Here is a 27556-nt window from a genome sequence, read left to right on the forward strand (position 1 = left end):
GAAACCCTATGTGGGGTCAAAAAGAATCAGACAGGACTTGAAAACCACTTGACAGCTACTCAGATCTGGAGCTGGAAGGGACTGTAGGGGCCACACGGTCTAACCCTATCATTTTACAGAGGCTAAATAACTTGCCCAAGGTCACACAGCTTCTAAGTGTCAGAGTTGGGATTGCAACTCGGATTCTCTGATACCCTGGAGAAAACGTTCTTTCCACTGTCCCATGTAAGAATGGTTCTTAATACAGTCTCTGACCAGACACTTCAAGCAGTGACATCGTATGGCCGGTCATACAGAAGACTGCCTTTAGGGCCCGACTTCTCAAAGGTCACTTTTTAAAAAGCCAGCTGCCAAGGGGGAGGTAGGAGAGTGCCATGGAAAGAGTCCTGGCTCTTGTGTGACCTTAGGAAGTTACCTTTACCTCTCTGGGCCTCTGTTTCCTCATCTGCAAAATACAAATGATGGGCCAGATGATCTCCAAGGACCCATTCTGCTGATCTATAAATGCACTTCAGGAGTGGTTGGCAGCTTACTGGAAGGCTCTCCACCTTCTTCCCTACTGACCCAGTGCCTACTGGAAAGACGATGCCTTTGGTGGAAGGATAGCATGACCACACTAGGTTACGTGGTGAGCGAGCTTCTGGCCGGTGGGGAGCAGGGGAGGGGGCAGAAGTTGACGTTGCTTTCCTCCTCCATGGAGGATGTGCCTTTTTTAACTGCTCAGGGGCTGCCACCCAAAATCACTCGTCTTCTTTGGCTCATGGCAGCCCTCAGCGGCCATATTCCCGCTCGATGCTTGCCATCAGCTCCTCTTCTGAGTAGTCATACAGGATGGGAGTTTGTCTTCCAGGCTTCTTGCTGTTTGTGGTGGGAGTCCTGTGGGTGAAAAGATGGGGGAGGCTTAAGACAAACATCTATCAGGCAGAGGAGGGTTGGGAGGGAATACAGTCTCAGAGAGTGGAAATCTCCATTTGGTCCCATGCGTTGGGCTCAGGCACATGCTCGATGGATAGCCAGAGGCTCCAGAACCATTTGGTAAAGAGAACTTTAAATAAAAGCAAGCCTGACCCAAAGCACAAATACTGTACATCTCCGGATCTAAGAACTATAAGGAAACTGAGATCACCTAGTCCAATCTCTTTATTTACACCTGAGTAAATTGAGGCACAGAGAGCTTGTGGGTGCCATAGCAAGGATTTGGACAAAGGTCTTTAGATTCCCAATTCAACACTCTAGCTACCATATACCCTGCTACCTGCCCTAGAGAATAAAACAATGATAAAACTGGAAGGGACCCTAGCGATCACGTGGTCCCATTCCCTTCCCTTTGTAGGTGTGACTTGGGGCAATTTGTTTAATTTCTCTGGGCCTTGGTTTTCTCATCTATAAAATAAATCACTCCCTACCCCATAGGTTTGTTGTGAAGAAAGAGGAAACTTTCTAAACCTTGATGTGTTGTATCAATGTGAGCTATGATTATTGGGAGTGGGAAAATGGAGGTTGAGAGAAGAGTTAACTTATCCAAGGACACACTGCTGGGTTTTTGCATTTTTTTCAGTAGTTCAAATCTGGTTTCAGGACAAATCTGATCACACCAGAAATGTGACCCTGGACAAGTCACTTAACTTCTCTTTGCCTCCATTTCCTCAATTGTAAAATGTGGAGAACAATAGTACCTACCTTCCAGGGTTGTTATGAAGACCAAATGAAATAATATTTACAAAATGCTTAGCACAGTGCCTGACACATAGTAGGCACTTACTAAATGTTTATTTCCTTCCTCTCTTCCCATGAAGGTAGGCTATGAGCTATCCTCAGGCTTGGGGCAGCTGGACGGTCTAGAGCCAGAAAGGCTCATCTTCCTGCATTCAGATGCTTCCTAGCTAGGTGATCCTGCGCAAGCCATTTAACCCTGTTTGCCTCAGTTTCCTCATCTGTAAAAATGAGCTGGAGAAGGAAATGGCCAACTGCTACAGAATTTTTTTGCTAAGGAAACTCCAAAATGGGCTCATGAAGAGTGAGGCAGGGCTGAAAGGACTGAACAACAACCACATTCTCATGCTCAGTCAGGAAGTCTTTCCACTAAAATAAATGTCTGAGAGTTCACTGAGGCCTCCTTGCCCATCTTGGTGAAAGATGGAAGCTCATCGATAGGATGGAGGGAAAGTAGCCCTTTTGCCTTTGGTTTCCTAGAAGGAATGAATGACAAGCATTTATTAAGCACTTAATACAAGTCAAGCACTAGGCCAAGCCTGGTATATAAAAGGAAAAAAAAAAAAGAGAGTCCCTGTTGCCACAAGGAAGCAGCCAGGTGGTACAGGACCGAGTGCATTGGACCTGAAGTGAGGAAGACACGATTTCAAATACTGCATCAGATGTTTACTATTGATGTGACCTGGGGGAAGTCATATAACCTCTCAGCCTCAGTTTTCTCATCTGAAAAATAGGGATAATAATAGCATCTACCTCACAGTATTGCCATTAAGTTCAAATGAAATGGCATGGATAATGTGCTTTACAAACTTGTAGCTAGAGCAGCGAGGTGGCTCCATGGGAGGAGCCCTGGACCTAGAGTCAGTAAGACCTGGACTCACATCTGGCCTCAGACATGCACTAGCTGTGTGACCCTGGACAAGTCACTTAACCCTATTTGCCTCAGTTTCCTCATCTGCATAATGAGCTCCAGAAGAAAATGGCAAAAATCTACTCCAGCCTCTTTGCCAGGAAAATTCCAAATGGAGTCATGAAGAATGAGACACAATTGAAAAATGGCTAAACAACAAAAAATGATAAGGAGGAAGACAGTCCTAACAGGGAGCGAGTGGGGTCAGTGAGACCTGAGCTGAGTGTTAAAGAAAGCTGAGGATTCTAAGCAGCTGAGGTAAGGAGGGCATGGAAGCAGAAAGGGGAATGTTGTGTTTGGGGGGGCCTTGAGGAGACCTGTTTGGCTGGAATGTAGAATGAGAAGGGGGTGACGTGGGCAGGGCAGTACTTCAGGAAGAATATTTCTGCAGCTGTTGAGAGGATGGATAGGAAAACGGAAAGTCCAGAAGCAGGAAGAGCAATTAGGATCATAGCCCGGACCTGAGATAATCAGGGCCTGAATTCAGATCAATAAGGAGCAGAGAGAAAAAATGGATATATTATGGTAACAGAAAGGACCAAGACTCAGTAATGACTTGTATGTGTAGGATAAGGAAGAGGGAAGAGCCAAAGATGACTTCAAGGTTGAAAATATGAGGCAATCTAGTAAAATATATAACCACTGGGATATCTGGGAAAAATGTGCACACATCCTTTTTTTAATGTAATAAAACCATACCTTCTATCTTAGACTCAATACTGTGTATTAGTTTTAAGGCAGAAGAACATAAGGGTAAGGCAATAGAAATTGAGTGACTTGCCCAGGGTCACACATTTAGGAAATATTTGAGGCCACATTTGAAGCTAGGACCTCTCATCTTCAGACCTGGCTCTCTATCCCCTGAGCCACCCAGCTGCACCCTGCCCACATACTTTTAAGCTGACTTCATGTTATTAACTCTCTTAAGTTTAGACAATGGACAAAACCATACATCAAGCCCTGATGTGTTGTTTGGTGGTTTCTAAGGTGCAAATCCTGGCATAGAAAATCTAATCATCCTTTTTCAAGATGGTTAGAACTGGTTCCAGCAAATCCCTGGGTGGGACCCTCATAAGAAATAAGGAAGGTTTAAGGAGAGGTAAGGAGAGGTAGATTTGGGGGATGGGAGAAATAGGATTCTGTTTTGTATGTATTCCATTTGAGATGCAAGTGGGACACCCAAATGGAGATGTTCATCAGACTTGTTAGTGATCTGTACAGCTCAGATTCATAAGATATACAATCTGGAGTTATATGAATAGAGATGATAATTCAACTCACAGGAATTGATGAAATCTCCAAGTGGCTACAAAGACAAGGTTTAGGGACTAGGAAAGTGGTTCCAGGTGAGTTTGGGGAGATAGAAGGGATTGAGCGGCTGGTACTGTAGGATGATTAGAAGTCTTCTGATTGCAGAAGAACATTCATGTTCTAAGACTGTGTCCTTAGTGATGAATTTCCCGATTAGACTGGGAAAAACAGGATTTCAATGATACTCACTCAAAGTTGTTATTGTTCTGTATATCCTGGGAGCTCTGCACAGGAGAAACCTTGGGAATAAAAAAATGAAGACGCATCAGAGAGCCATTGGTCGAGGTGATCTATGACATGGCGACACCACCCTCCCCCACACCCCCAGTATAAAACTGAGCAGAGTGCCTTACTTTTTTCATTCACTTATTCAGCAAATTCATTTATTAAGAGCCTGATGTAATCAAAGTACATTTCTAGGTACAGGAGAAACCCAAAGTTTAGACAGGACATGGTATCTGCCCTCCTGCAATTTAGAGTTAAAGGATTAAGGCGCAAATATAGATACAGATGTTGTGTATTAAACAAAAGGTACCTTAGAGGGATCCAAAAAAAATGCTGTGGTCTGGGAAAGAAGATCATTAATGACTTGGGGGATCAGGGAAGGCTTCATGGAAGCAGTGGCATTTGAACTAGGTTTTAAAGGATAATTTTTTTAAACCCTTATTTTCTGTCTTAGAATTAATTCCAAGTATCAGTTCTAAGGCAACAGAGTGTTAAGGACTCTAGGCAATGGGGGTTAAGTGACTTGCCCAGGATCACACAGCTAGGAAATGTCTGAGGTCAGATTTGAACCCAGGAACTCCCATCTCTAGGTCTGACACTCTATCCCAGAACTATCAAGCTACCCCTTTAAAGGATAATTAAAAATTCAATATATGAAGAGTTAGGGGTGCATTTCAGACATTCAAAAAGAACAGTGATGAAATGCATGGGGGTGGGAGAGCAAATGGCAAGTTTAGGAATTAGAATATGGTCATTTGGTCACAGTATAAAGTAAATAGAGAGTAAGTTTTATGATATATTTGGCAATTGAAGGTAATACTATGGTGGAGTGTTTTGAATGTCAATAATCAAATCCAAGCTCTTTGATGTCAGGGACCATGTTGTTTTTTTTTCTTTCTATCCTGGATCCCTTACGTTTCTTGCCACTGTTGTTCATTTTTTAGTACATTTTTTGTGTGTGTACTCCTTTGTAATTGATCCCGTTTCATTGTGAGCTTGAATGATCTTTGAAAGTCTTGACTTCATCAAACCAATAATTACTGTAATTTCTCATTGGAAGTGTGTACTTTAATAGCTAGAAATTTTATACATTTTCTTCAAGCAATATCCATTCTTTTGAACCACAGAATTAAAAGCACAACAAAGGAGACCAATGAAACCAATGTCCATGGTATAAAATTTAGCAGTTAACTGCCAAGTAAATAACTAAAATTAGGGGAGTCAGCTCAATTCAGTTTCCCTTGGTCAAGATCAGACTTCAAAATCAGCCTTGTGTCAGTAGCTCTATTTAGCCTTGCTCACTGATGTTCCATGATGAAACCATATAAAATTATTTCTTATAACTACAGGAGTGTTTATAGTAGGACACTCTGGGATGGGCTACTGAGAAATGCAATTTGTCAGAATATATTAATATAGCAAAGCCTCCTATATGAAAGCCACCAAAGTATTCAGCCTTTGGAGAAGAAACTGTGTGGGACGGGGTTGTGGTCAATGGACCCCACCACTGGAAGAAGAAGTTCACAAACATGGAGCTCAGAAGCCAAAAAAGAAGACAGCAGTTTATTCTTTTAAGAAAGGGACCTTCCTCAGCTTTGGGTAATATCAAAGTATTGAGTCCAAAGATTCAATTTATAGGATCTCCAATCAAAGAAACTCCTCCCTTCTCCTTCCCTCCCATCTTCTGGTTCCCTTCAGAACAAGATGCTATCTTTGACATCTTTAAATGATAAGTGACTTACTGAGTTATAGATGACAATAAGTGAGTTAGACATCTAGTTAAAAGATAAGAATTTGTATAACCTAGTAGAAGTGCTTGTTGGATCTGGGAGTGGAGAGGGAAAGAAAATGAAATATTTATACATGGAAAAATATTTTTAAAATTAAAAAAAAAAGATAAGTGGATGAGTTGATGGATTGTGAAATACTCTTTGTCCCCAGAGAACTATTCCATCCCTCAAGGCTTTTGAAATGTGAAGTAGATCAGCAAATGGTTTTGTTTTTAGAGAAGGGGTGTGTTCTAAAAGGAAGGGAAAGTACTAACTTCTATCTAGGTTCTTAACACTTATGAGAAAGACACAGATTGTATCCCACTCAGAACTATAGTCTGTTTATGCAGGAAACTGTTAAAATTGCTAATCTCTCTGAGGATGCTTCTCTGTATTCTTCATATTTGCCATTTTTTATAGCACAGTAATATTCCATTACATTAATATACTCCAATTTTGTTTAGTCATTCTGCAGTTGATGAACACCTACTTCATTTCCAATTCTTTGCTATCACAAAAAGCCATTTTATAAATCTAAAAGGGTTTTAGAAATGTGAGCTGTAATGTAATGAATACCAAATGGCTGGTACAGACAAAAAGTATTCTGGGAGTTCAGAGGAAGGAGAAGTTCCAGTGAGCTTGGCTGGAGTGGTCTGGGAAGATTCCCCAGAGGAGGATGGATTTAAACAGATCCTTAAGGAATAGGAAAGATTCAAATAGATAGAGAAGGAGGCTGGGGTGGGTGTGGGGTGGGGAGGCATTCCAGGCAAGAGAAATTACCATAGCAAAAGTCCTGGGCAGGAAAGTAGATATGATATGTTTGGGGAACTGTGAGATTAATGTAGTTGAGAGGATTTGAATATAAAGTAGACATTTAAAGAATGAGGAGGGAGATGGGGAATAAGGGTTTATTAACTGTCTACCATGTGCCAGGCTCCGTGGCAAATGCTTTACAAATATTATCTCAATTGATCCTTGCCACTATACTGGGAGATAGGTGCTATTATTATTCCCATTTTACAGCAGAAAAAACTGAGGTAAACAGAGGGTAAATGCTTTTTCCAGGATCATAGTAATTGTCTGAGACTGGATTTAAACTCAGGTTCTCCTGATTTCCAGCCCAGCATTCTACCTACTGAACCCCCTAGAATATGTGTTGTCATCTTTATCAACTAAATTAATAATTGTAAAGCATTTAGCATGGTGCATAGGCATTTATTTTATTAAGTCCTTCCTTCTTTCTTCCTTCTTCCCTCCCTATCTCCCTTCCTTCCTTCCTTCCTTCCTTCCTTCCTTCCTTCTTTACTATACATGCATTCATTTCTAGGTGCTGTTGATCAAAAATCCCTAGGTCCTAAGAAATGAAGTCCAAAGTCTTTCCTAGGTCCTAAGAAATGAAGTCCAAAGTCCTTCCAAAAGATCCTTCTCTTCTCTTCCAACTGTATGTGTATTTAGAATTTTATTAGAAGGTGCTTCCTATTGGGCACAAGAATTGCAAGTTAATGGCATTAGAGCTTTGATTAAGAGGCCAATAAGTCTGTACTTTGTACTTTGTCCCCTGGGAAAGGGGGAGTCAGAGGAATTTCGAAGGGGGTGGTGGTGGCCTTAATGGGAGTGATGTGCTGATGATATGAAAAGAAGCCTCTCCACTTCCTTTCTGTAAATCTGGATGGTGAAGCTTCTAAGTGATGATACTATGACATACAGTTTTTAGGTTCAGTGACAATAGCTATGCTTATATTAGGGATTCCTTCCTGAAGGACAGTCTTCAGGCTTTGAGTATAGCCCAGTGGAGAGATAGTAATAAAATAAAATAATAGAGTAATATAGTAATAAATATAGTATAATAATATAGTAAAAAAAATAAGGCCGAATTGGGGATCAAACAATAATAACTGGGATTTATATAGTGCTTTAAGGTTTACAAAGTACTTTATACTTTTTTTACTCATTTGATCCTCACAACAATCTGGTGGGGTGGGTGCTACTGTTGTCTCCATTTTATAGCTGAGGAAACTGAGGTTGAGAGAGGTTAAATGCCTTACCCAGGTCATCCAGCTAGTAAATGTTTGAGGCAGGCTTTGAACTTGTGCCTTCCCGGTTTCAAGTCTAATACTTGATGCACTGAACCATCTAGTTACCTCTAATGACAGACTCAAAACCCTGCTACTGACTATTTGTGTGACCTTGGATAAAATTTTACTTCTCTAGGACTCATTTTTCTCATCGTTAAAAGGAGGCACTGAGGCTAGATGATCTCGGAGGTCCTTTCTACCTTCTAGCTGCAGTTAGGATAGAAGCACACGTGACTGTTCCAACCAGCTCACTTGCTTTCTGGTCTCGAAGTTCAGAGAACACTAGTAGCTTCTGCCGGTTCAGCAATCCTAAGCAACTCTTCTCAGAAGCCCTGCTCACAGACACCTTCAGCCACACCAGGAGGAGACCAGCAGGCTGAGTTGTTTTGCTCTGACAACTGAGATGCTGAACTTGGTTGGGGACCATCTAGTTCTCTCGTTATTGTTGTTTGTCCTTTATTTTCAAAGAGGACCAGTGACATCATGGGGTGACTTCTTGACGTGCAGCAAATTGAATTTAAGTGAAGCAAGAGTTGCACAAAGTTGTCGATCTCACTCCTTCTCCAGTCATTAAAGTCCAGTGGTAAGACAAAAGTTAGGACAACTGGTGATGGCCCAGGGATGCAGTGGATGATCTTGGTTGACATCATGGAAGTCTAATTAAACTCCAAGCACTCAATCACCTTCATAGTCATTGGAACAAATTGTTTTCATCTGCCCTAATGCCTGGGGATTCACATGCTTGGAGTAGGCACCACCCCTTAACTCACCAATGGATCCCAAGGATTAATGGCCAATTGTGTCATGGAAGAGGGCCATCCAATTGAATGCTCCTACCTTTTTGTTTACCTTACCTCAATTCTCTTTATTGAAGTCTTCTGATAGTTCATTGGGCTTGGAGATCATTCAAAGGTTTGGACAGCAGAGCATGAATCCTGCCAGTTCCTACTAAGCTGGAAGGATTTCAAATATGGACTTGGAGGTCAATTATATTTTCTAACTCATTAGTCTAACATTCTAACTCATTTCAGAGAGGCTTCTTATTGGAATGTTAGACTTTATAGATGGTAAATTTTTTCAGGAGGTCAGTGATGAAAACTATCTACTACGGTACGGAAATTGACCCAAGTCAATGAAGGGGGTACCACAATGATGAAAGCTTTGGACCTTGAAATACTGAAGCATCTTAAATCCATCTCGTGTTTCTTAAGTCCTTTTCTCCCACTATGGCCCAACTAACTCCCAGTTCTGTTTCCTCCTTCATTAGTATAACATTTTGATTCATGAGTTGGCTTAGGAAGGAAATCTGGAGACTAACAAATAGGATTGTGGGACTTTGGGAAGAGCTGAGATTCTGGATCTAGGGGTTGAATCCCAATTTTGTTGAAGATTCTCCATGAGACCTTGGCCTCATCATTTCCCTACCACTGACCCTCAGTTTCCTTTTCTGGATATAATATCTTAAGACCAAAGGTTTAGAGTTGCATAAGATCTCAAAAGCTATCAGACTCAATCACCTCATTTTATCCTTGAGGAAAGTTAGGCCCAAGCAGGTTAAGTGATTTGGCCAAGGTCATACAGGTATTAAGAGTTGGTGAAGGGATCTGAAGCCATGTTCTTTGATTCTAGAACCAAGGCTCTTTCCACTAATTCCCAAAGTCCTGCACAGTCCTCAGAATCTAAAAAAAGCCACAGCTCTACAATGAGAAGGCACTTTAAAGTCGAACTCCTTCTTTTTACAAGTAAAGAAACTGAGATAAATTGATTTGCCCCTAGTCACGTGCCTAGGAAATGTAAGAGTCAGAATTAAACCCAGGTCCTCTGGCTCAAAATTCAGCGCTCCTCCTACTAAACTTCACTGTATCCTCTTTTTCTTCATATTCAATGCAAAGAGCAGTGACTCTATAGCTAGAAGACTTTGGTTCAAATCCCACACCTGACTCTTAATACCTGTGTGACTCAGGACCTTCCTGTTCCTCAGTTTCCTCATCTGTAAACCTGCCAGGGTTGCCTACTTTCCTTGCTACTCAATGCAAAGAGCATTGGCTTTGAAGTCAGAGGACTTGGGTTCAAATCCCATCTCTGACTCTTACTAACTGGGTGGTTTTGGGCAAATCACTTGAAATCTTTGGACTGTCATGGGAGGCTCGGATTAGATAGCCTCTGAAGCCCCTTCCCCATCTTTTTTTTTTTTTTTAATCCCTTAACTTCTGTGTATTGGCTCCTAGGTGGAAGAGTGGTAAGGGTGGGGAATGGGGGGGGGTCAAGTGACTTGCCCAGGGTCACACAGCTGGGAAGTGTCTGAGGCCGGATTTGAACCTAGGACTTCCTGTCTCTAGGTCTGACTCTCAATCCACTGAGCTACCCAGCTGCCCATGTGAAGCCTCTTCCCCATCTTGAACTCCATTCTATAATCCTATATGAGGCAGCTAGGTTCTACAATGGATAGAGTGCTGGACCTGAAGTTAGGAAGATTCAGCCTCAGACACTTAATTTGCTATGTATCCTTGGGCAAACCATTTAGCCCTGTTTGCCTCAGTTTCTTATCTGTTAAATGAGCTGGAGAAGGAAATGGCAAATCACTCTAGTATCCCTGCCAAGAAAACCCCAAATAGGGTCAGGAAGAGTCTGACAAGACTAAGGGAACACCATGATCCTATCATCTTAGGAGCTGAGCCTTTGAACTTCCTATTGCCTTTTGGAAACAATGACATGGGGCTTCCTTGTTACCCAGATGAGTCAGTAGCCATACTTAAGAGGCTGGTAGGTTAGTAGAGAAAGGTTGGGTTCTGTGACTGGGTGACCGCTTCCCTTTAGACCAAAATGGAAAGATGTTGCATACGGCCAAGTGACAGGAGGTGTATCTGTCATCTGGGGATCCCTCTGGCTCAGTAGGAGGCATCAGTCATTGTATTTCATCACCAACATGCTTTAGGTACTGCCAGACCAATGAGCCTGAGGCAAGAGTATGTGGATGGCCCAGTGCATTCCACCACTACTCTTCATAAGGTCAACTAATAGCAGGTCTCGAGTTTGTCAGCAGATCTGGGAAATATATGTATTAGCTAAGCTATTGTGAAATATGAGTCTTAACTGAGCTCTGTTAGACCTGGGAGTTAAACTAAGAAAAACATTCTATACAAGTAAGCTTCAATGGAATTGAAAGCATCTCACACCCATTATCCTATTTTAATTCCTATCTGTCCTTTAAGATCAAATTCTAAACACCCCCTCCTTCTGGAAGTCTTCTCTGATTATACACCCCCCACCCCCAGCAAAAGTGATATTTCCTTCTTCAGTTTATACATACCTATTCTGCACGTGTGTGTGTGTGTGTGTGTGTGTGTGTGTGTGTGTGTGTGTGTGTATGTGCACGCCCCGTGCTTATATCCCTGACTAGGTTATAAATTCCTTGAAGGGAAGAATCTGTGTCTTCTTGTTTTTTTGTTTTTGTTTTTGGTATCATCTAATACTTACCAGGAATAGTAGTACAGATTTGGTTTCTGTTCCCATGGTGAAAGGTGGAAAGTGGTGTTGGAGAGATGAGAAGGATGAAGGGAAATATGGTATGAATATGACTGGGTAGCAGGATAGTGAGTCTGGTTTGGGCTAGTCAGAGTGAACGATCGCCATATCCTCACCTAACATGTTTGGCATTGGAATGGAAAATGTCCTATCCCGAATTAAAATGGAGGAGGAAGTCCCTATAGATGGTGAGATCTTCCAGATGTTCTTTTCTGTTAATGACATCGCTCTGATTGCAACAAGCCCCAAAACACTATAAAGGTCTTGAAATGAAAATCACAAACATTTAAAAATACAAAAACAAAAACACAACAATCTACACAGGAAAACCAAGTGAATGACAAATGCTTCTTATCTAGACAGATATGTAGTGGAATGGACAGACCATTGCATATATGGAGAGGCACCAAAAGTGGATAGACAGTGAATAAGGGCCATAACTGAACAGGAGAAAGAAAATAAGATGAATTGCCTTTGGGAGATTAAGCATCACTTTCAGTGATCCCTGAAATCAGAAATCCAATTTTTCAGGGCAGTAAGGTGGCTCAGTGGATAGAGTCAGGCCTGGAATTGGAAGGTCCTGGATTCAAATGTGGTCTTAGATGCTTCCTAGCTGTGCAACCCTGGACAAATCACTTAACCTTAATTGTCTAGACCTTACCTCTCTTTTGCCTTAAAACTGATGCTTAGTATTCGTTCTAACACAGAAGATGAGTTAAAAACAACAACAACATATCTTTCTTACAAATATTTAAAGTCTCAAAGTATTGTCCTAATGATGCTATTGGGCTGTGCTCTATAACACACCACATTCTCCAAGGTAGAGCATGTGGTGAGGCAGCTGCTTAGAGACATGGAGTCAGGAAGACCCGAGTTCATACCCAAACTCAGACACGTACTAGCTGTGAGACCCTGGGCTAGTCACTTAACTTCCATTTGCCTCTTTCTTCAACTGTAAAATTGTTATAATACCAGCACTTACCTAGGGTCATTGTGAGGACCAAATGAGATTATATTTGTACAGTGCTTGGTACCGTGCCTGGCACATAGTAGGCGCTTAACACTGGTTTCCTTCTCTCTGAAGAATCAAAAGTGGCTTTCAAAGGCAATGGAGAAATGAATGAAGAGCAAAAATAGATTGTAACGCATTACCAACAATGAGTTGTATGCCAGGAGTTAGGCAAATTCTCTCTGTAAAATGGGGGTGGGTTGGACATGGCGATACATAAAGCTCTTTCCAGCTCTAAATGCAGGGGATGTAGCATTAGGAGAGGAGAAAGAATGGCCATGAATAGGGAATGAAAGATAATATAGGGACTGCATGAGTGATACCTGGTATTCAGCTTGTGCTAGCTGCCTACAGGTAGGTCACCAAATCCTTTGAGGAAGCTTTGCAGGAAGGCATGATGGGTTCCATGAGCTGAGGAGATGTAGATGGGTTAAGTCCTGAACCCCTGGAGGGAGCATCCACTGCCACTGTTGTGATCAAACTGGATCACAAATCCATTGGAATATTGGCTATCAATATTGGATCTTGGAACTCTATCTGTTCAAAATCTTGGAACGCTGACTATCTGTTCAAAATGGGGCTAAATGCTGCGGGTGTTTATTCAACCATTATTTATTTAAGACAGTGGTTCCCAAACTTTTTTGGCCTACCGCCCCCTTTCCAGAAAAAATATTACTTAGCCCCCTGGAAATTAATTTTATTTAAATTTTAATAACTATTAATAGGAAAGATAAATGCATCTGTGGCTATCACTGCCTCCCTGGATCGCTGCAGCACCCACTAGGGGGCAGTGGCGCCCACTTTGGGAATCACTGATTTAAGATCTTCTTTCTGCAAAGCCATAAGGGAAATATGAAGGGAATGAAAACCAACTCTGACCCTCAAAGGAGTCCCCCAATCTAAAGAGAGAGAACAGGCTAACAAAGGTGAACCTATAACTAAGCGGCAATTAGTAGGAATAACGAGTCTTGTGAAATAGTCCCATTATTTGTAATTGTTATACATATTTCCATTGGGTTGGAACCAATGACTGTATTTTACATCATTATCAATTGAAACAGTGCAAATTTGGACACATTCAACTGTTTCAGGGGAGTCAATATTCATACTAAATGTTGTGTGACTATCACAAAATCACAAAATCAGCATTAACCTGCTGACAGTACAGTGCTCCTTGAGGGCAGGGGTAGCACCTTTTGCCTCTCTTTGCATCCCTAGCACTTGGCACAGGGCTTGGCACACTGTTGGTGCTTAATAAATGCTTCCTGACTGACTACAATTCAGAAACCTTCAAGAACAAACCCAGGTAGTCTCACAGCTGACTAGAAGCTGTGGGGCTCTTTGATAACAAAGCTCAAGCTATGTTGACTCTGCAGAGGCATTTGGCCCAGGAAGTTTCCTCTGAAACAGAGATCTCTGCTCCTAATGGGGGCAATAGGAAACTGGAGCAGGGTGAGCCCAGAAGCCAGAAGATTAGTACCAGGGAAGTCAACCGGCAGAGAACCATAGCAAAGGGTGCACTCAGCAGATCTGAGTGCCAACAGCTCAGGAGGGAGCTTTCCAGCCTCACAGGAATCCCTGGACCACACCAGGTAGCTGGAGGCAATGCCAAAGAGACTCAGAATTTCCTAGATGCAATGTAAAGTACTTAGACCAAAACCCTTGTTCTTTTGTGGTCAGGGGATTTATTCTCCTTCCCACTGAGGCTTGGAATGTGAGAGATTGTGTCTATTTGAGTGTCTGGGATTGGGGTGGAGGGCTGATACAGATCTGTTGCTTGATTTGTCCTATTTACTTTGCTATTTTGTCCAGTTAAGTACTTTGCATCTTAATCTATGGTTCCTGGCCTGTTGGTAGAGAATATACTGGGTGAGGGTACTAGTTGAATATTGACTCCCTTCGCCATGTTGATCTAAGATTCCGGGGTTTAGAGGATATCTATTCTACATGCAAAATTACTATCAATTTAAGTCTAACAGATTTTATGTTAAGCAAAGAACTGGAAAAGGCAGAGAAAAAAATTCTATCAACTTAGTATAGTGGTAAGACCAGATCCCTGAACTGGACCAGTCTACCATTTAGTGTTGTGTGATCTTGCGCAGATAATTCTTCCTGCGTGGCCCTAAGTTTCTTTATCTAGAAAAAGAGATGTTTAGACATAATGTTGAGGGTCTCCCTTCTAGCTAATAAATTCTATCATTTCTGCTCTTTCTGATTCTACCAGTCTGTCTCTTTGCCACGAGAGGGCAATATTGCACAAAAGGTAATCAGGAGGCATGTCTTGGACTGTGGGTATGCCCCCAGAGCCAGTTTTTGCTTGCTTATTTGCATCTGAGGCTGACAAGAGTATTATGGAGTTTTTTGGACTCCACAAGTCCATGACTCACAGAAGAGCTGAAAGCACACTCCATTCTTGTGCTGACTCTGATATTTCCTTATCTTGTAATTTCTGTCAAATTGATTCCTCTTTCTAGGTCCCGGTTCCCAATTCTGTAAAACTTAAACAACCTCTAAGATTCTGTATTCTAAGATTCCTTCTGGACTTCATAACTTATATTTTAAAGTCCCTCCCCCCCTCCAACTCTGACATTTTTATGGTTCAATCCTCCCTCTGAGTAAAAGCAGACTGTTAGGAAATGTACAGCAAATACACCTCTTGCCAATGGGAAAGGCAAACTTATATAGGGAAAGTAGAGAGAAAGACCCAGATCCCTCCTTGTTGCTCAGGCCAACTGTTCACTTGTATTTCCCATGAGGAGGAAATGTTCAAAGTCACAGATATTTCCCCTCTAGTAGAGAAGGCAAAAGGAAAGTCAGAAACCAAGTTGAGGTGTTTGAGGAAAAGGATGGCATTTATAGAAGATGGATAAACCTCAGTCCTGCCCAAATCATCATACTCACATTGTTTACCAGTACCCACCTTAGTTCCATTACATTCTTTTCAGCCCTAAGCCCTTTCCATTATAACTTATGAAGAAAAGCTTGTAAGCAGTATTTTTTGGAGTGACTTGTGGACGAAAAGCCTCCTTTTAAGGTATCCTAGAGCTTTAGGTTGGCTTCGTAAAATTGGCTTTCTAACATGCAAACATTCCCAAAGCTAGGCTATCTTCAGATTTTCCATATTCCAGTTTAGTAATGGGGCCCCCAAGGGGAGCAAAGAAAAGAATAAAATCCTATCCTTTAAAGAGTGAAAAATAGGATTACCTACAGTTTCCTCTTGGAGACTACAATATACTCTGTGAGAACAGTTTAATCTTTGCTAAACTGTTGGAGAAGGGCTTGCTTTAACTAAGAACCAGCAGGTACCTAGAAGCTTCCCAAACCAATCTGGCCACAGCCTTCCCCACCGTCCTCCCTAGAAACCCTATTCTGTCTTAGTATCAATTTTAAGACAGAAAAGTGGTAAGGGCTAGGCAGTTGAAGTTAAGTGACTTGCCCATGGTCTCTAGAAAATATCTGAAGCCAGATTTGAATCCAGGTACTCCTCCAGGCTGGGTGCTCTATCCAAGTCCATGTTTCTTCTACCCTCAGGCTGCTTCAAACTTTCTGGTCAATAAATTCATCATTATAGAGAGGTCTTTTGTTTCCTTCTCAGGAAAAGAAGAGAGGTGGACCAGATGTTTCTGATGTTCAGTTCCAACTCTAAATCTTAGTGATCTGTTTTTATTATTATATTAGGGAAGGACTTGTTTATATCAGGAAAGAGTTGATCCAAAGAAATATCCAGGGAAATGAGTAGACAGGCAACAAAGGCTTTTCTACCAAAAAAAAAAAAAAAAAAAAGTAACAGTAGGCTTAGACAAATCAAGAAGCCCAACACCAGTCTTTAGCCTTTCTTGCATTGTTTCTCTGTCCTAAACACATCTCCAACACAAATCTCCCACAAGATCTTGATGGTCTGCCAAGCCATATAGCTAGATTTGATGAAGGAATTCTGCCTTGTAGAGCTGAGCCTTTGAAGACTGAGTTAAAATGGTACCCAGGGTGCATCCCCTTGTTGGCAGCCATCCTGTTTCTTCTGCTTCCCATAGTCATAGAAAAAAGACCAAATACACCATATAGACCAGGTCTGACTTTAATTAAATTCCTTCTGGCTTTATTAGGTAAGCCTGGAGCAGAACTTGGGTCCTTGGTCCCTGAGTCTAATGTCTGTCTGCCAGACCTCCAAGTTCTGGAGGTCTCATTGATTCTCTATTCCCTCTATTCCAAGGGAAGATTCTCTAAGACCTCCTGAGTGACCTACAGGCTAGACTTCTGTAATATTAATGTTTCTCCTAAGATAAGTTTTCTGCTTTGGTTTCTGTCCTGAATTAATAATGGATTTGTATTCCTTTATGTTTCAGCCAACATTGTGCTATTGTACTTTGCCAGCTTGTACTCATAGAGTGCACACTCCAGTGCACATCCTGAAAGTGGATTACTTTCTCAAGGTTCTAGGGATAATCCTATAGGTGGCTACTCATACTTCAATCCTTCACCAGCCCCCATCAATGTGCTTCCTGTTACTAATCAGTCAGTAGACACAATTGATCCTTAGCAAAAGCATTTACCTATAATAATTTATGGAATTATTATAAAATATTCCTCCCTCTAAACCTGGGAAGTACTCTTCCTTAAATAAATAAATAATTTATGAGAAGAGTGGGCAAAGTGGGGAAGAGTACAAAAAAATGGGAAGTCAAAGATGAAGGAGCCAGGGGAAGATAGGCACAGTTGGTGGAAACATTAAAGAAGTCCAACTATTAAAAAAAAATCCTTACTTTCCATCTTAGAGTCAATACTATTTATTAGTTACAAGGCAGACGAGTGGTAAGAGCTAGGCAGCGGAGGGTAAGTGATTTGACCAGAGTCATATAGCTGGGAAGTGTCTATGGCCAGATTTAAGGTCAACTATTCTGATATCAATTTGGAATTATGTAGGTAAAGTGACTAAATAGTCTATACTTTTTGACTTAGCAATTTCCTCTATTAGGCATATATTACAAAGAAATCAACAAAGGTCTAATACATATCTAAATATTCAAAGCAGCATTTTCTGTGGCAGTAAAGAATAGGAAACTGATTATCAATCAATCAGGAAATGGTTAAAAAAATTATGGTGTATCAATGAAATGAAACATTATTATAAAGTAAGAAATAATGAACAGAGCAACCTTCCCAAAAGAGACCCTGAACTCAGACAAAAGTACTGGGAAAACATCATGGGAAGGAAAAAGGGATATCGGGTACTTGCATAGCAAGAGATGTGAGTTGTCTTGTCCCTATGTATTTCCTATTTCCTTAATTTGCTATCGGTATACTATACTATAAGTTTATGCCCCACTCTTCCCACTGATGCTTTGTGTACTTTGTTGGGAGGCTATCTTTGGCTTTTGGGGGTATTTTTCGGCTACTTTTCTTGAAATCCTATCTTAGTAAATGCCTTTACTTTAAGCTAATTGTATTTGCTGGCTGACTATTAAAGGCAAACAGTGGTGGGTTCTTGTGAGAATTAGAGACTTAACTTGTGAGTCTCTAATTTGGGAGTAATCTGGGAGTAAATGCACCACTGGTGACCCAACCTCCAAATCTTGTGAATGCCAAAGATGTTTTAACTAAATTATTTTCCTTTACCACAAGGTGCAGGAAGCCATCAAAGCCTGTGATGTTTAGCACAGCTCGTCATTAGCTCTGAAACCAGCAAAGCAGGTTGTCAGGAGTATGGAAATTCTCACTCAGTTTCCCCTTTGTGACTCTTTTCTCAGTAGCATTAACTTGTATTGAAACTATTGCAATCAGTATCCTTATTTAGCCCCAGGGAAACACAAAAAAACAATACAGGTTCATGGCAAGAACAACCACAGTCACAGACTATACACTATCCCAAAATAAACCCCTAAATAAACCCCCATAATACAGAAACTTCCCCTAGAAGTCACTTCACAACAAACCAGCATATAGTGAGTTAATGTTAAAGATTTTAAATCTCTAACTCAGATTACCATACATAGGTGCCTGCAAGAACAGGCCAGAACAGTCTCCAAGTTTCCCCCCCCTCCCAGATCTGAAAAAGGTACAGTAATTTAATATAAAAGAACAATGAATGAAATATGAAAAAATTGTCTCCCACGAAAAGGCCTGTACGTTCTCACCACTGTAGCCCAAGAGATACATCAAACACACTTAACACATTGTCTCCAAAGATAAGATGTATGGTGGGAATGGAATTCATGCCAACATTGATGTAATCTTGAGAAAAATGATATAAAAAATAAAATCAGCAGATGGCACTTCAGATCAGCCACTGCAAACCTACTGGGTCTCTGGCTCTTCTCATTCTGTTTTTGCTCAATTGTCCTGCCCCCAAGGGGAACTGGACTGCTGGTAATCCCTCTTTTACCTCCCAGCAACAAGGGAGTATTTAATCTCAGGGTAGAGTTTTTCTTGTCTTTTCTCCAGAAATGACTGTGATTTAATAGTCAGTCAATATATCAGTAAGCACTTATTAAGCACCTTCTATATACCAGTTACTACACTAATTTCTGGGGAATAAAAAGGTAAAAATGAAAGAGCCCCTGCCCTCAAAAATCTTACATTTTCTTAGGGAAAGCGATATCTGCTAAAATAAATATACACAAAATATGTACAAAATAAATTCAAGACAAATTGGGGGGAACTGGGGAGAAGCCAGGAAAAGCTTCATGTCAAGGTGTCATGAACATGGTTTTGAAGGCAACAAGGCATTCCAAAAAGCAGAGGTAAAGCCAAAGGGCATCCAAGCAAGTGGATAACCAATTCATTAATTCATTAATTAATTTATTTTTCTGCCCACTCATTCATTCATTTGTTTATTTATCCATTTGCTCACTTATTTATTTGTTTGTCCGTCCATCCATTTATTCATTCATTCCTTTGTTTGTTTGTTTATTTATTTATTTTAAACCTTTGCCTTCCACCTTGGAATCAGTACTCTGTATTGGTTCCAAGGCAGAAGAGTGGTAAGGGCTAGGCAATGGGGGTTAAATGACTTGCCCAGGGTCACACAGCTGGGAAGTGTCTAAGGCCAGATTTGAACCTTGGACCTTCCATCTCTAGGCCTGACTCTCAATCCATTGAATCACATAGCTGCCCCCTGGATAACCAATTTAAAGGCAGAAAAGTTTTGCATGTGAGGAACAATAAGAAGGCTGTTTTTGCTGGACTATAAAATGTGGGGAAAGGAGTAATGAATATGAAAATGAAGATTAAAGTCAGGTTATGGAAAGCTTTAAAAATAAATGGTGTTGGAGCAGCATAAGAAGATCAGGGGCTTCCACACCCAATGCACCCCAGGACGGAAAACTTATGGGTAGTTAGGAAGTCAGGGGCTTTCCATTCAGCAAGGCTGTGGAAACAAGCCCAGTGCACCCCGGATTGCAAAGCCTCTGGGTAGCCATTAACTTAGAAGCAGTAAGACATGTAGTCTCCCCCCTTTGCTTGAACCCAATCCATTCTCCTCTCTAAGTTACTAGATGTCCAGCCAAGAAAATAATAAGCGAGAGCACTGTAAGAAGAACATACAGTATTCTATACAAAACTGGGTCATACGTTGACATGTTGAATTGACATGTTACCTAGATTTATTATCCTATAGAACACACTGCTTCGAGCCACTAAGGCAATCCACATCCATTGTTTCCATCTGGTAATCACTGCCAATCATTGTTCCCACAAAAGGCTTGCCTAATCCTTTAGCCTATGTCATTTCCCCTATTAACTGAGCACCTCAAATCAATAAACTTTGTCACCACCCAGCAAGAGGATGTCTGTGAACCTGATCTGTAAGCCAGTGGAATTGATCCTCCTGTAATCCCAGCCAATTTCTCTTAGCCGGGTTTGAGGACCCACTAGCTGTTTGTAGAGTGGGTCTCTACAAAATGGGGTAGCTTATATTTGGTCATAGGGAGGGACATGGTCAGATTCTTACACCTTAAGAAAATCACGTTGGCTTCTGGAAAGCGATTTGCAACTTTGTCCAAAGAGCTTTAAAACTGTGCATATTCTTTGACCCAGCAATTCCACTTCTAGTTCTATATCCCAAAGAGATTACAAAAGGGGGCTGCTAGGTGGCTCAGTGGATTGAGAGTCAGGCTTGGAGATGGGAGGTCCTGAGTTCAAATCTGCCCTCAGATACTTCCTAGCCTGGGCAAGTCACTTAACCCCCATTGCCTAGCCCTTAACACTCCTCTGCCTTAGAACCAATACCCAGTATTGATTCTAAGACGGAAGGTAAGAGCATTAAAAAAAAAACAAAGCAAGAAACAAAGAGATTTACAAAAGGGGTGGAATAACATGTTTGTGCAAAAATATTTATAGCAGCTCTTTTTGTGGTAGCAAAGAACTGGGGATTGAGGGGACATCTATCAATTGGGGAATGGCCGAATAAGTGTGGTATGTGATTGTAATAGAATACTACTGTGCTACAAGAAGGAATGTGAAGGATCATTTAAGAAAGATCTGGAAACACCTACATGAACTGATGCAAAGTGAAGTGAGCAGAAGAACCAGGAGAAAAATATTGTACACAGTAACGGCAATATTATGTGCTGAACATTTATGAGTGACATAGCTATTCTTAGCAATACAATGATCCAAGAAAACCCTCAAGGACTCACGATGAAAAATGCCATCCACCTCCAGAGAAAAATTGATGGAATTTGAATGCTGACCAATATATACTACATTTCACTTGATTTCTTCATTTTTCTTTCATTTGTTTGAGTTTTCTTTCACAAAAGGACTAACATGCAAAAGATGTTTTACCCTATTACACATGTAAAATCTATATCAGATTGCTTGACGACGTCTCAGGGAGGAGAGAGGGGAGGGAGTGTGAGATTTGGCTCAAACTGAAAGAAAATAAAGGGTAAAAATTGTTTTTTTTCATTTAATTGAGTTAAAAATAAAATATTTAGTAAAAAAATAAAATAGCTTTTGAGGGCAGGGACTAAAAAAGAAAAAAAAGAAAATCACTTTGGTACTTGAATGGACAATGGACTGAAAAGGGGAGACACATGAGGCAGGGAAACCAGTTAGAAACCTATTGCAGTGGTTTATTGGAAAGGGGATTAGAGCTTGAACTAGGGAGGAGATGGCTATGTATGTAAAGAGAAAGATTGTGGAAGGAGAAATAACAAAATTTAGCATCTACAGATGTGAAGGGAAATGAGGACTCCGAATTAACACCAAAGTTGTGAACCTGAGTGAGTTTAAGTGTGGGAGTGACCTTATCAGAAATAGAGAATTTCAGGGGGAAGGTGGAGAAGAAGATAATGAGTTTAATTTATTTTTAAAGACAAAAGACATTCATAAAAATGTATTTTTAAATGTTTCTTACAGTCTAGGGATGAAAAGCTTAACACATTATGGAAATGAATACAATGGAATGTTACTGAATTATAAGAAATGATTCAGGGCAGCAAGGTGGTCTAGTAGATAGAGCACTGGACCTGGAGTCAGGAAAATCTGAGTTCAAATCCAGCCTCAGACACTTGCTAAGCTGTGTGACCCTGGGTAAACTGATTTACCCTATTTGTCTCTGTTTCTTTATCTGTAAAATGAGCTGGAAGAGGAAATGGCAAATCACTCCAGTATCTTTGTTAAGAAAATGCCAAGTAGGGTCATGAATAGTTGGACACAACTGAAAAGAACTGAACAACAAACTTAGTTGTAGATGTGCGTCTCCTCCATTATACTATGAGAGCAGCAGAGACTGTCTTTTGTCTTTCTTTGTATCCTCAGTGCTTAGCACAGTGCCTGGCACATAGTAGGATCTTAATAAATGCTTGTTGATTTGGTTAGGGTGTTACAGTGAAAAGAAGACTGATACTGGGAGTCAAAGGACCTAAGGTCAAATCCTTACCACTTGGGAGACCTCAGGCAAGTCACTTGCCCAAATGGTCAAGTCTCCAATTCACTGGACCTGTTTCTTCATCTAAAGAATAAGAGAGTTGCACTAGATGGCTTCTAAGCTCCCTTTCACCTGCAGATGTATGCCATCATTGTAATTCTCATCCTATCCCAGGAAACATAGGGTGCCATGATTCGAACCCTGGCAGGAGATCTGGGTTTGAGCCCTGCCTCCATCCCTCACTAACTCTGTAACCTCAGGCAAGTTGCTTTTACCTCTCTAGGGGCCATAGCTTCTTTACCTGTAAAATGAGCAGCTCAGACTTGGGTTATCTCTAAGGTCCCTTCCAGAGTGACATTCTATTGTGTCCTGTAGACTAGGGCTGCTGTTGCTAAGGAGACGGTGTTTAAAGGTGTAGTCTACAAAATTTGTCACCAAACCGGCATTTCCTCAGGACCACATGCCTTTAAGTATCTCTCCACTGTCCTTCCTTCAAGGGCGAAGAATAAATGTCAGTGTTTCGTCCTCTTTATTTAATCAGACTGCAGAAAACACACAGGCACGCTCATACACAACACATTCTTTCTTTTGTCCTCCCTCAGTTACCATCTGAGTTGTTCAGAGGCCTTAGGAAACAAAAGAACATTAAAACCTGGCTCCCTCCTTGGAGATCAGATTCACTTCAGGAGAGAGGTTTCTTTTTTCCTTCCTCCCCCAACTGTACCCTTTAAAAAAAAAAACATTATATAATTGAATATGGATGCAACCTTAAAGGTTCGTTGTTATAGTAATGAATAATTAACGTAATCATAGCTAGTAATTATATAATGATTTAAGGTTTACAAAGTGCTTGACAAATATTATCTCATTTATTTCTCCCAGTAGGCCTGGGAGGTAGGTGATATTATTATTATTACTTATATGGCTGAAGAAACTGAGGCAGAGATTAGATTGCTTACCCAGGGTCTTATAGCTGGTAAAAGTTTTTTTAGTCTTTTGAACTAAGGTCTTCCTGACTCTAGGTTCAGCCTTTTATCCATTATGGGGACTAGCTGCTTATAATCCCAACTTAATTGACCTCATTTAAAAATAATCAAGAAGGGCGCAGCTAGGTAGTCCAGTGGATAGATTAACAGGTCTGGAGTTGGGGGGACCTGGGTTCAAATATGGTCTTGGACACTTCCTAGCTGTGAGACCCTGGGCAAATCACTTAACCCCAATGTCTAGCCCTTATCACTCTTTTGCCTTAAAGCTAATATTTAGTATTGATTCTAAGACAGAAGGTAAAAGTTTTAAAAAAGATTATAATTGTAGAGAAAAACTTCTGAGTTACAGATATTTAGAGCTCATTTTCCCTCTGTCCTTAGATAGATCTGATCCTTCAGAAGGGAAGATATTAGCTTCCTTTGATAACACAACCAGATCAGGTGAGTCTCCATGATGTTAAAGATTGTAATTTTCTTTTCATTCAAAGAGAAAGGGAAGCAAAGACTGTCAAATCCAGGTGTTATTTCATTTTATTTTAGGGTTATTATAAGTGGCTGGGAAAGAGAATGAAGAATGTAAAGACAGTTTTTACAGCATTTTTTTCTAAGCAAACAAACAAACAAAAAAAACCCCAAACATTGTAGTGACTTTAGAAAGGTGGGGAAATTCTAAGCCCAGGTGTGTCACTATTTTGCTTTGTGACCTTGGATTAGCCCAAGGGCCCAAGTTTTCTTCTCCTCTTATTAAATCAAGGGGTTAGTCTAGACCAGTGATTCCCAAAGTGGGCGCTACTGCCCCCTGGTGGGTGCTACAGTGATCGAGGAAAGTGGTAATAGCCACAGGTGCATCCTATTAATTGCTATTAAAATTAAAAAAAATTTAATTTCCAGGGAGCCAAGTAATATTTTTTCTGGAAAGGGGGAGGTAGGCCAAAAAAGTTTGGGAAGCACTGGTTTAGACAATCTCTTAGATTCCTTTCAGCTCTGATGTTCTATAGTGAATTCCAAGATTACACTATAATATTCTAATTCCCTTTGTCCTCTGGCCTCAGCTTAGAACTTCACTGTACAAAGAAAACCCCTTTCAACTTTATTATTCTTAAGTCCTTGCTACCTTTTTATTTTTCTCAATTACTAACTCTTTGTGACTCCATTTATGGTTTTTCTTGGCAAACATACTAGAGTGGTTTGCCATTTCCTTCTCCAGTTCATTTTACAGATGAGGAAACTGAGTTAAGCGACTTGCCCAGAGTCACACAGCTAGTAAGTGTCAGAGGACCACTTGTAATTCAGATCCTTCTGATCTAGAGCTAGCATTTCATCCATTGTACCACCTATGTGCCCACTGGCCACCACTTAGTTCCAAAATTATATGAGAGAGGAAGGAGAAAGGGAGGAAGAATACAGAGAGAGGAAGAGAAGCAGAGGGAGGGAGACAGAGATAAAAAGTGATTCAGGGAGAAAGATGACAGAGACAAAGAGATTCAGAGAGACAGAGACAGAGACAGAGACACATGAAGAAAGAGATATAGACAAGGGCAGAAATAGAGATGAAGATTAAGAGAGGGACAGAGAGACAGAGAGAGAGACAGAGAGACAGAGAGAGAGAGAGAACAACGGTAAGATAGAAAGGGAGAATCACAGAATTTCAGAGTTGGAAGGGACATCAGCAGTAATCTCATCCAACTATACCCCAAAAGCATCCTTTCTATAATATACTTGAGGAGTAGTCATCCAGGGGATAGTGCTAATTATTAGGAAATTTGCTTCTTTGTATCATCAGATATCCATTGTACCTGGTTCTGCCCTCTGAGGCCAAATTGAACACAATCTGGTCTCCATACAATATGACAGCCTGAAGATGGTTATCATACATGACAGCCTTCCCCACCTCCACTCTAATTCCTTCAATAGATTCTCATTTGACATTAAAACTAAGATCCTTTACAGTTTGGATTGCCTTCCTCTAAACGATGATTATAATAACTAGCATTTCTGTTGCAATGTACTTGACAAATATTATTTCATTTTATCCTCTGGAGGGAAGGTTCTTTTATTAATTATGCCCATATTAAAGATAAGAAGCTGAGGCTGAGAGGCTAGGTGACTTACTTAGGGTCACGTTGCTCTTTGAAGCAAGAAACATGTTTATCTGTTGTGCTACCCAGCTTGGATAGCTATCCAAATTATCAACATCCCTCCTAAAATATGGTGCCAAGAAATAAATATATTCTTCCAAATGTGGGTCAACCAGGACAAAGTACAGTGGGACTACCAGCTCCTTAGTCACGCAAGCCCTGCTTCTCTTAAGCATTAGGTGGCTTTAAGGTTTTTGTTTTATTTTTGGCTATTGTATAACAGGGCTATATCATATTGAGGTTACAGTCCATCAGACACTCCCTACCCCAGATCTTTTTTTTTTTTTTCAGATAAACTGATTCTGCCTCTTCACTTCTGTATATTCGAAATCAATTTTTTGAACCAAAGTATGAATTTATATATGCATTCTATTTAAATTTCCTTTGATTAGCTCCAACCAAATGTTCTAGTTTGTCAAGATCATTTAAGATTCTATGACTGTGTTAGGGAGAAGAGAATTCATGGAGAGAGAGGGAAGCGGGATAGAGAAGGAAGAAGTGAAGGGGGGGAAAGAAAGAAATGAGAAGAGAGAATATGGAGAGAAAGAAGAAAAGGGAGAGAGGAAGAAGGGATGGAAGAGAGAGAGGAAGGGAAGGGAGTGAACGGAAGGGGAAAGAGAGAGAAACAGGAGCGGGGGCAGAGGCTCCGAGGGAGTTCCTAGGCAGGGAAATCTTCAGCTTGTCCCCGACCCCCTTCTCTTCCCCTCCTCCCCCCCCCCCCCGGGGGATGTAGTTTGAGTCCAGGGGGGGGGGGGGGGGGTCTGGTTTGTCATCTAAGGGAACCGGGGAGATTGGAAGTCCAGGTAGAGAGAGGGAGAAGCGCTGGGAAGGACAAGCCGGACACTTGGCTGGCAGGTTAGAGAGGAGGAGGCTGCGGGAACCCGGGCAGACTCTAGAGAAGGCAGAGAGAGACGGAAGAGGGAGGCACAGTCTGAGGCCGGGGACTGGACTCGGCGGGACTGGACAGGGAGGATTCTCATCACTCACCTGGCGCTCTCCGTGACTGCTGAGGTTCGCTTGCGAGCCGGGGTCCCCACCCAGGTGTGGGTTCAGCCCGGGCCGAAAGTGGGAGACCCGACTTGGCTGGGGTTCGAATGTTGGATCCCAGGCCTCCGACTCAGCCAACACCTGGTCCAGTAACTGTGACTCCGACTCCGGCTCCTCCTCCCCCTTTGGGGGCGACTCAGAGTCTTGGACAGCGCAGTCTTCTTGGGCCTCTTTCCTTGAGCCTTCCTCCTGCTCATCTTTCCTGTCCTTCTCCTCCTGGCGGGCCTCAGTGCCCCGCTGCCCATCGCCCAGCTCCAGGACGCCAGGGACGCCTGGGTTCCTGTCAGGGCTGCACAACTGTTTCCGCGCCCGCCTGCTCCGGCTGCTCCCGCTGCCCATGACCCAGCCCTGGCCACACTGGTGGGAGAGGGTTGCTGAGTCTCCCTTCTCTACCGAGTGCTCCGGGCATCCCGGCAAGGAAGGAAGGGAGGGAGGGAGAGGGTGGGACTGGGAGGGGCGGGCGGTGAGCCCACTCTCAGGCCCTCCCGACTCTCTAGTCCCTCAGTGGCTGTCCCTCCCTCTTTCCACCCTTTTGATTCACTCATTCCTTCCCTCTTTACTTCTTGATTTTCTCCATTTTCCTCTCTTCTCTCTTCTTTTCCCATTCCTCCTTCTTTCTCTCCTCTTCTTCTCCCCTCATCATCTCCTCTCTTCCCCTCACTCATCTCCTTCTCTTACTCCTTTCCAAGCCATACTTTAAATAATTTCTATTTCCCCTCTCCTTGCTCTCCTTCCCCCTCATCCTTTAGCTCTTCCATTTACTCTCCTTTTCCCTTCATTTTCCTCATTCCCTTCTTTCTTTTCCCTCCTATCTCCTTCCCATTCTTTGTCCTCCTTAATTCCCTCCTGTCTTTTCCCTTCATCTCCATTGTTTCCCCTTCCTTCTCCCTTTGTTTTCTCTCCCTACTTCTCTCTCTAGCTTCCTTTCCATTTTCACTTCAATCTTCGTTCTGTTCCACTCAACTTTCTCTCTCTCTCTC

The 27556-nt window shown here is 41.6% G+C and overlaps 1 protein-coding gene across 1 annotated transcript; it reads right to left on the reverse strand.

The window, feature by feature from the left end:
* Nucleotides 1-27158, reverse strand: CYS1 (cystin 1). The gene is made up of 3 exons (XM_044660947.1): nt 26517-27158; nt 4124-4173; nt 1-876 (listed from the first exon to the last, which is right to left on the reverse strand). The coding sequence occupies exons 1-3, from the start codon at nt 26913-26915 to the stop codon at nt 771-773; spliced, it is 555 nt and encodes a 184-aa protein (XP_044516882.1). The 5' UTR covers nt 26916-27158; the 3' UTR covers nt 1-770.
* Between the last annotated feature and the right edge of the window lie 398 nt (nt 27159-27556).

The sequence above is a fragment of the Gracilinanus agilis genome, chromosome 2 (genome assembly GCF_016433145.1).
Source record: "Gracilinanus agilis isolate LMUSP501 chromosome 2, AgileGrace, whole genome shotgun sequence".
In the NCBI taxonomy this organism is placed as follows: Eukaryota; Metazoa; Chordata; class Mammalia; order Didelphimorphia; family Didelphidae; genus Gracilinanus; species Gracilinanus agilis.

Coding starts and splice junctions, on each gene's coding strand:
- CYS1 (XM_044660947.1), bottom strand. CDS start 26,915: ATGGGCAGCGGGAGCAGCCGGAGCAGGCGGGCGCGGAAACAGTTGTGC. Junction 4,174..26,516: donor GCAGTCACGGAGAGCGCCAG/GTGAGTGATGAG, acceptor TTTATTCCCAAG/GTTTCTCCTGTGCAGAGCTC. Junction 877..4,123: donor CAGAACAATAACAACTTTGA/GTGAGTATCATT, acceptor TTTCACCCACAG/GACTCCCACCACAAACAGCA.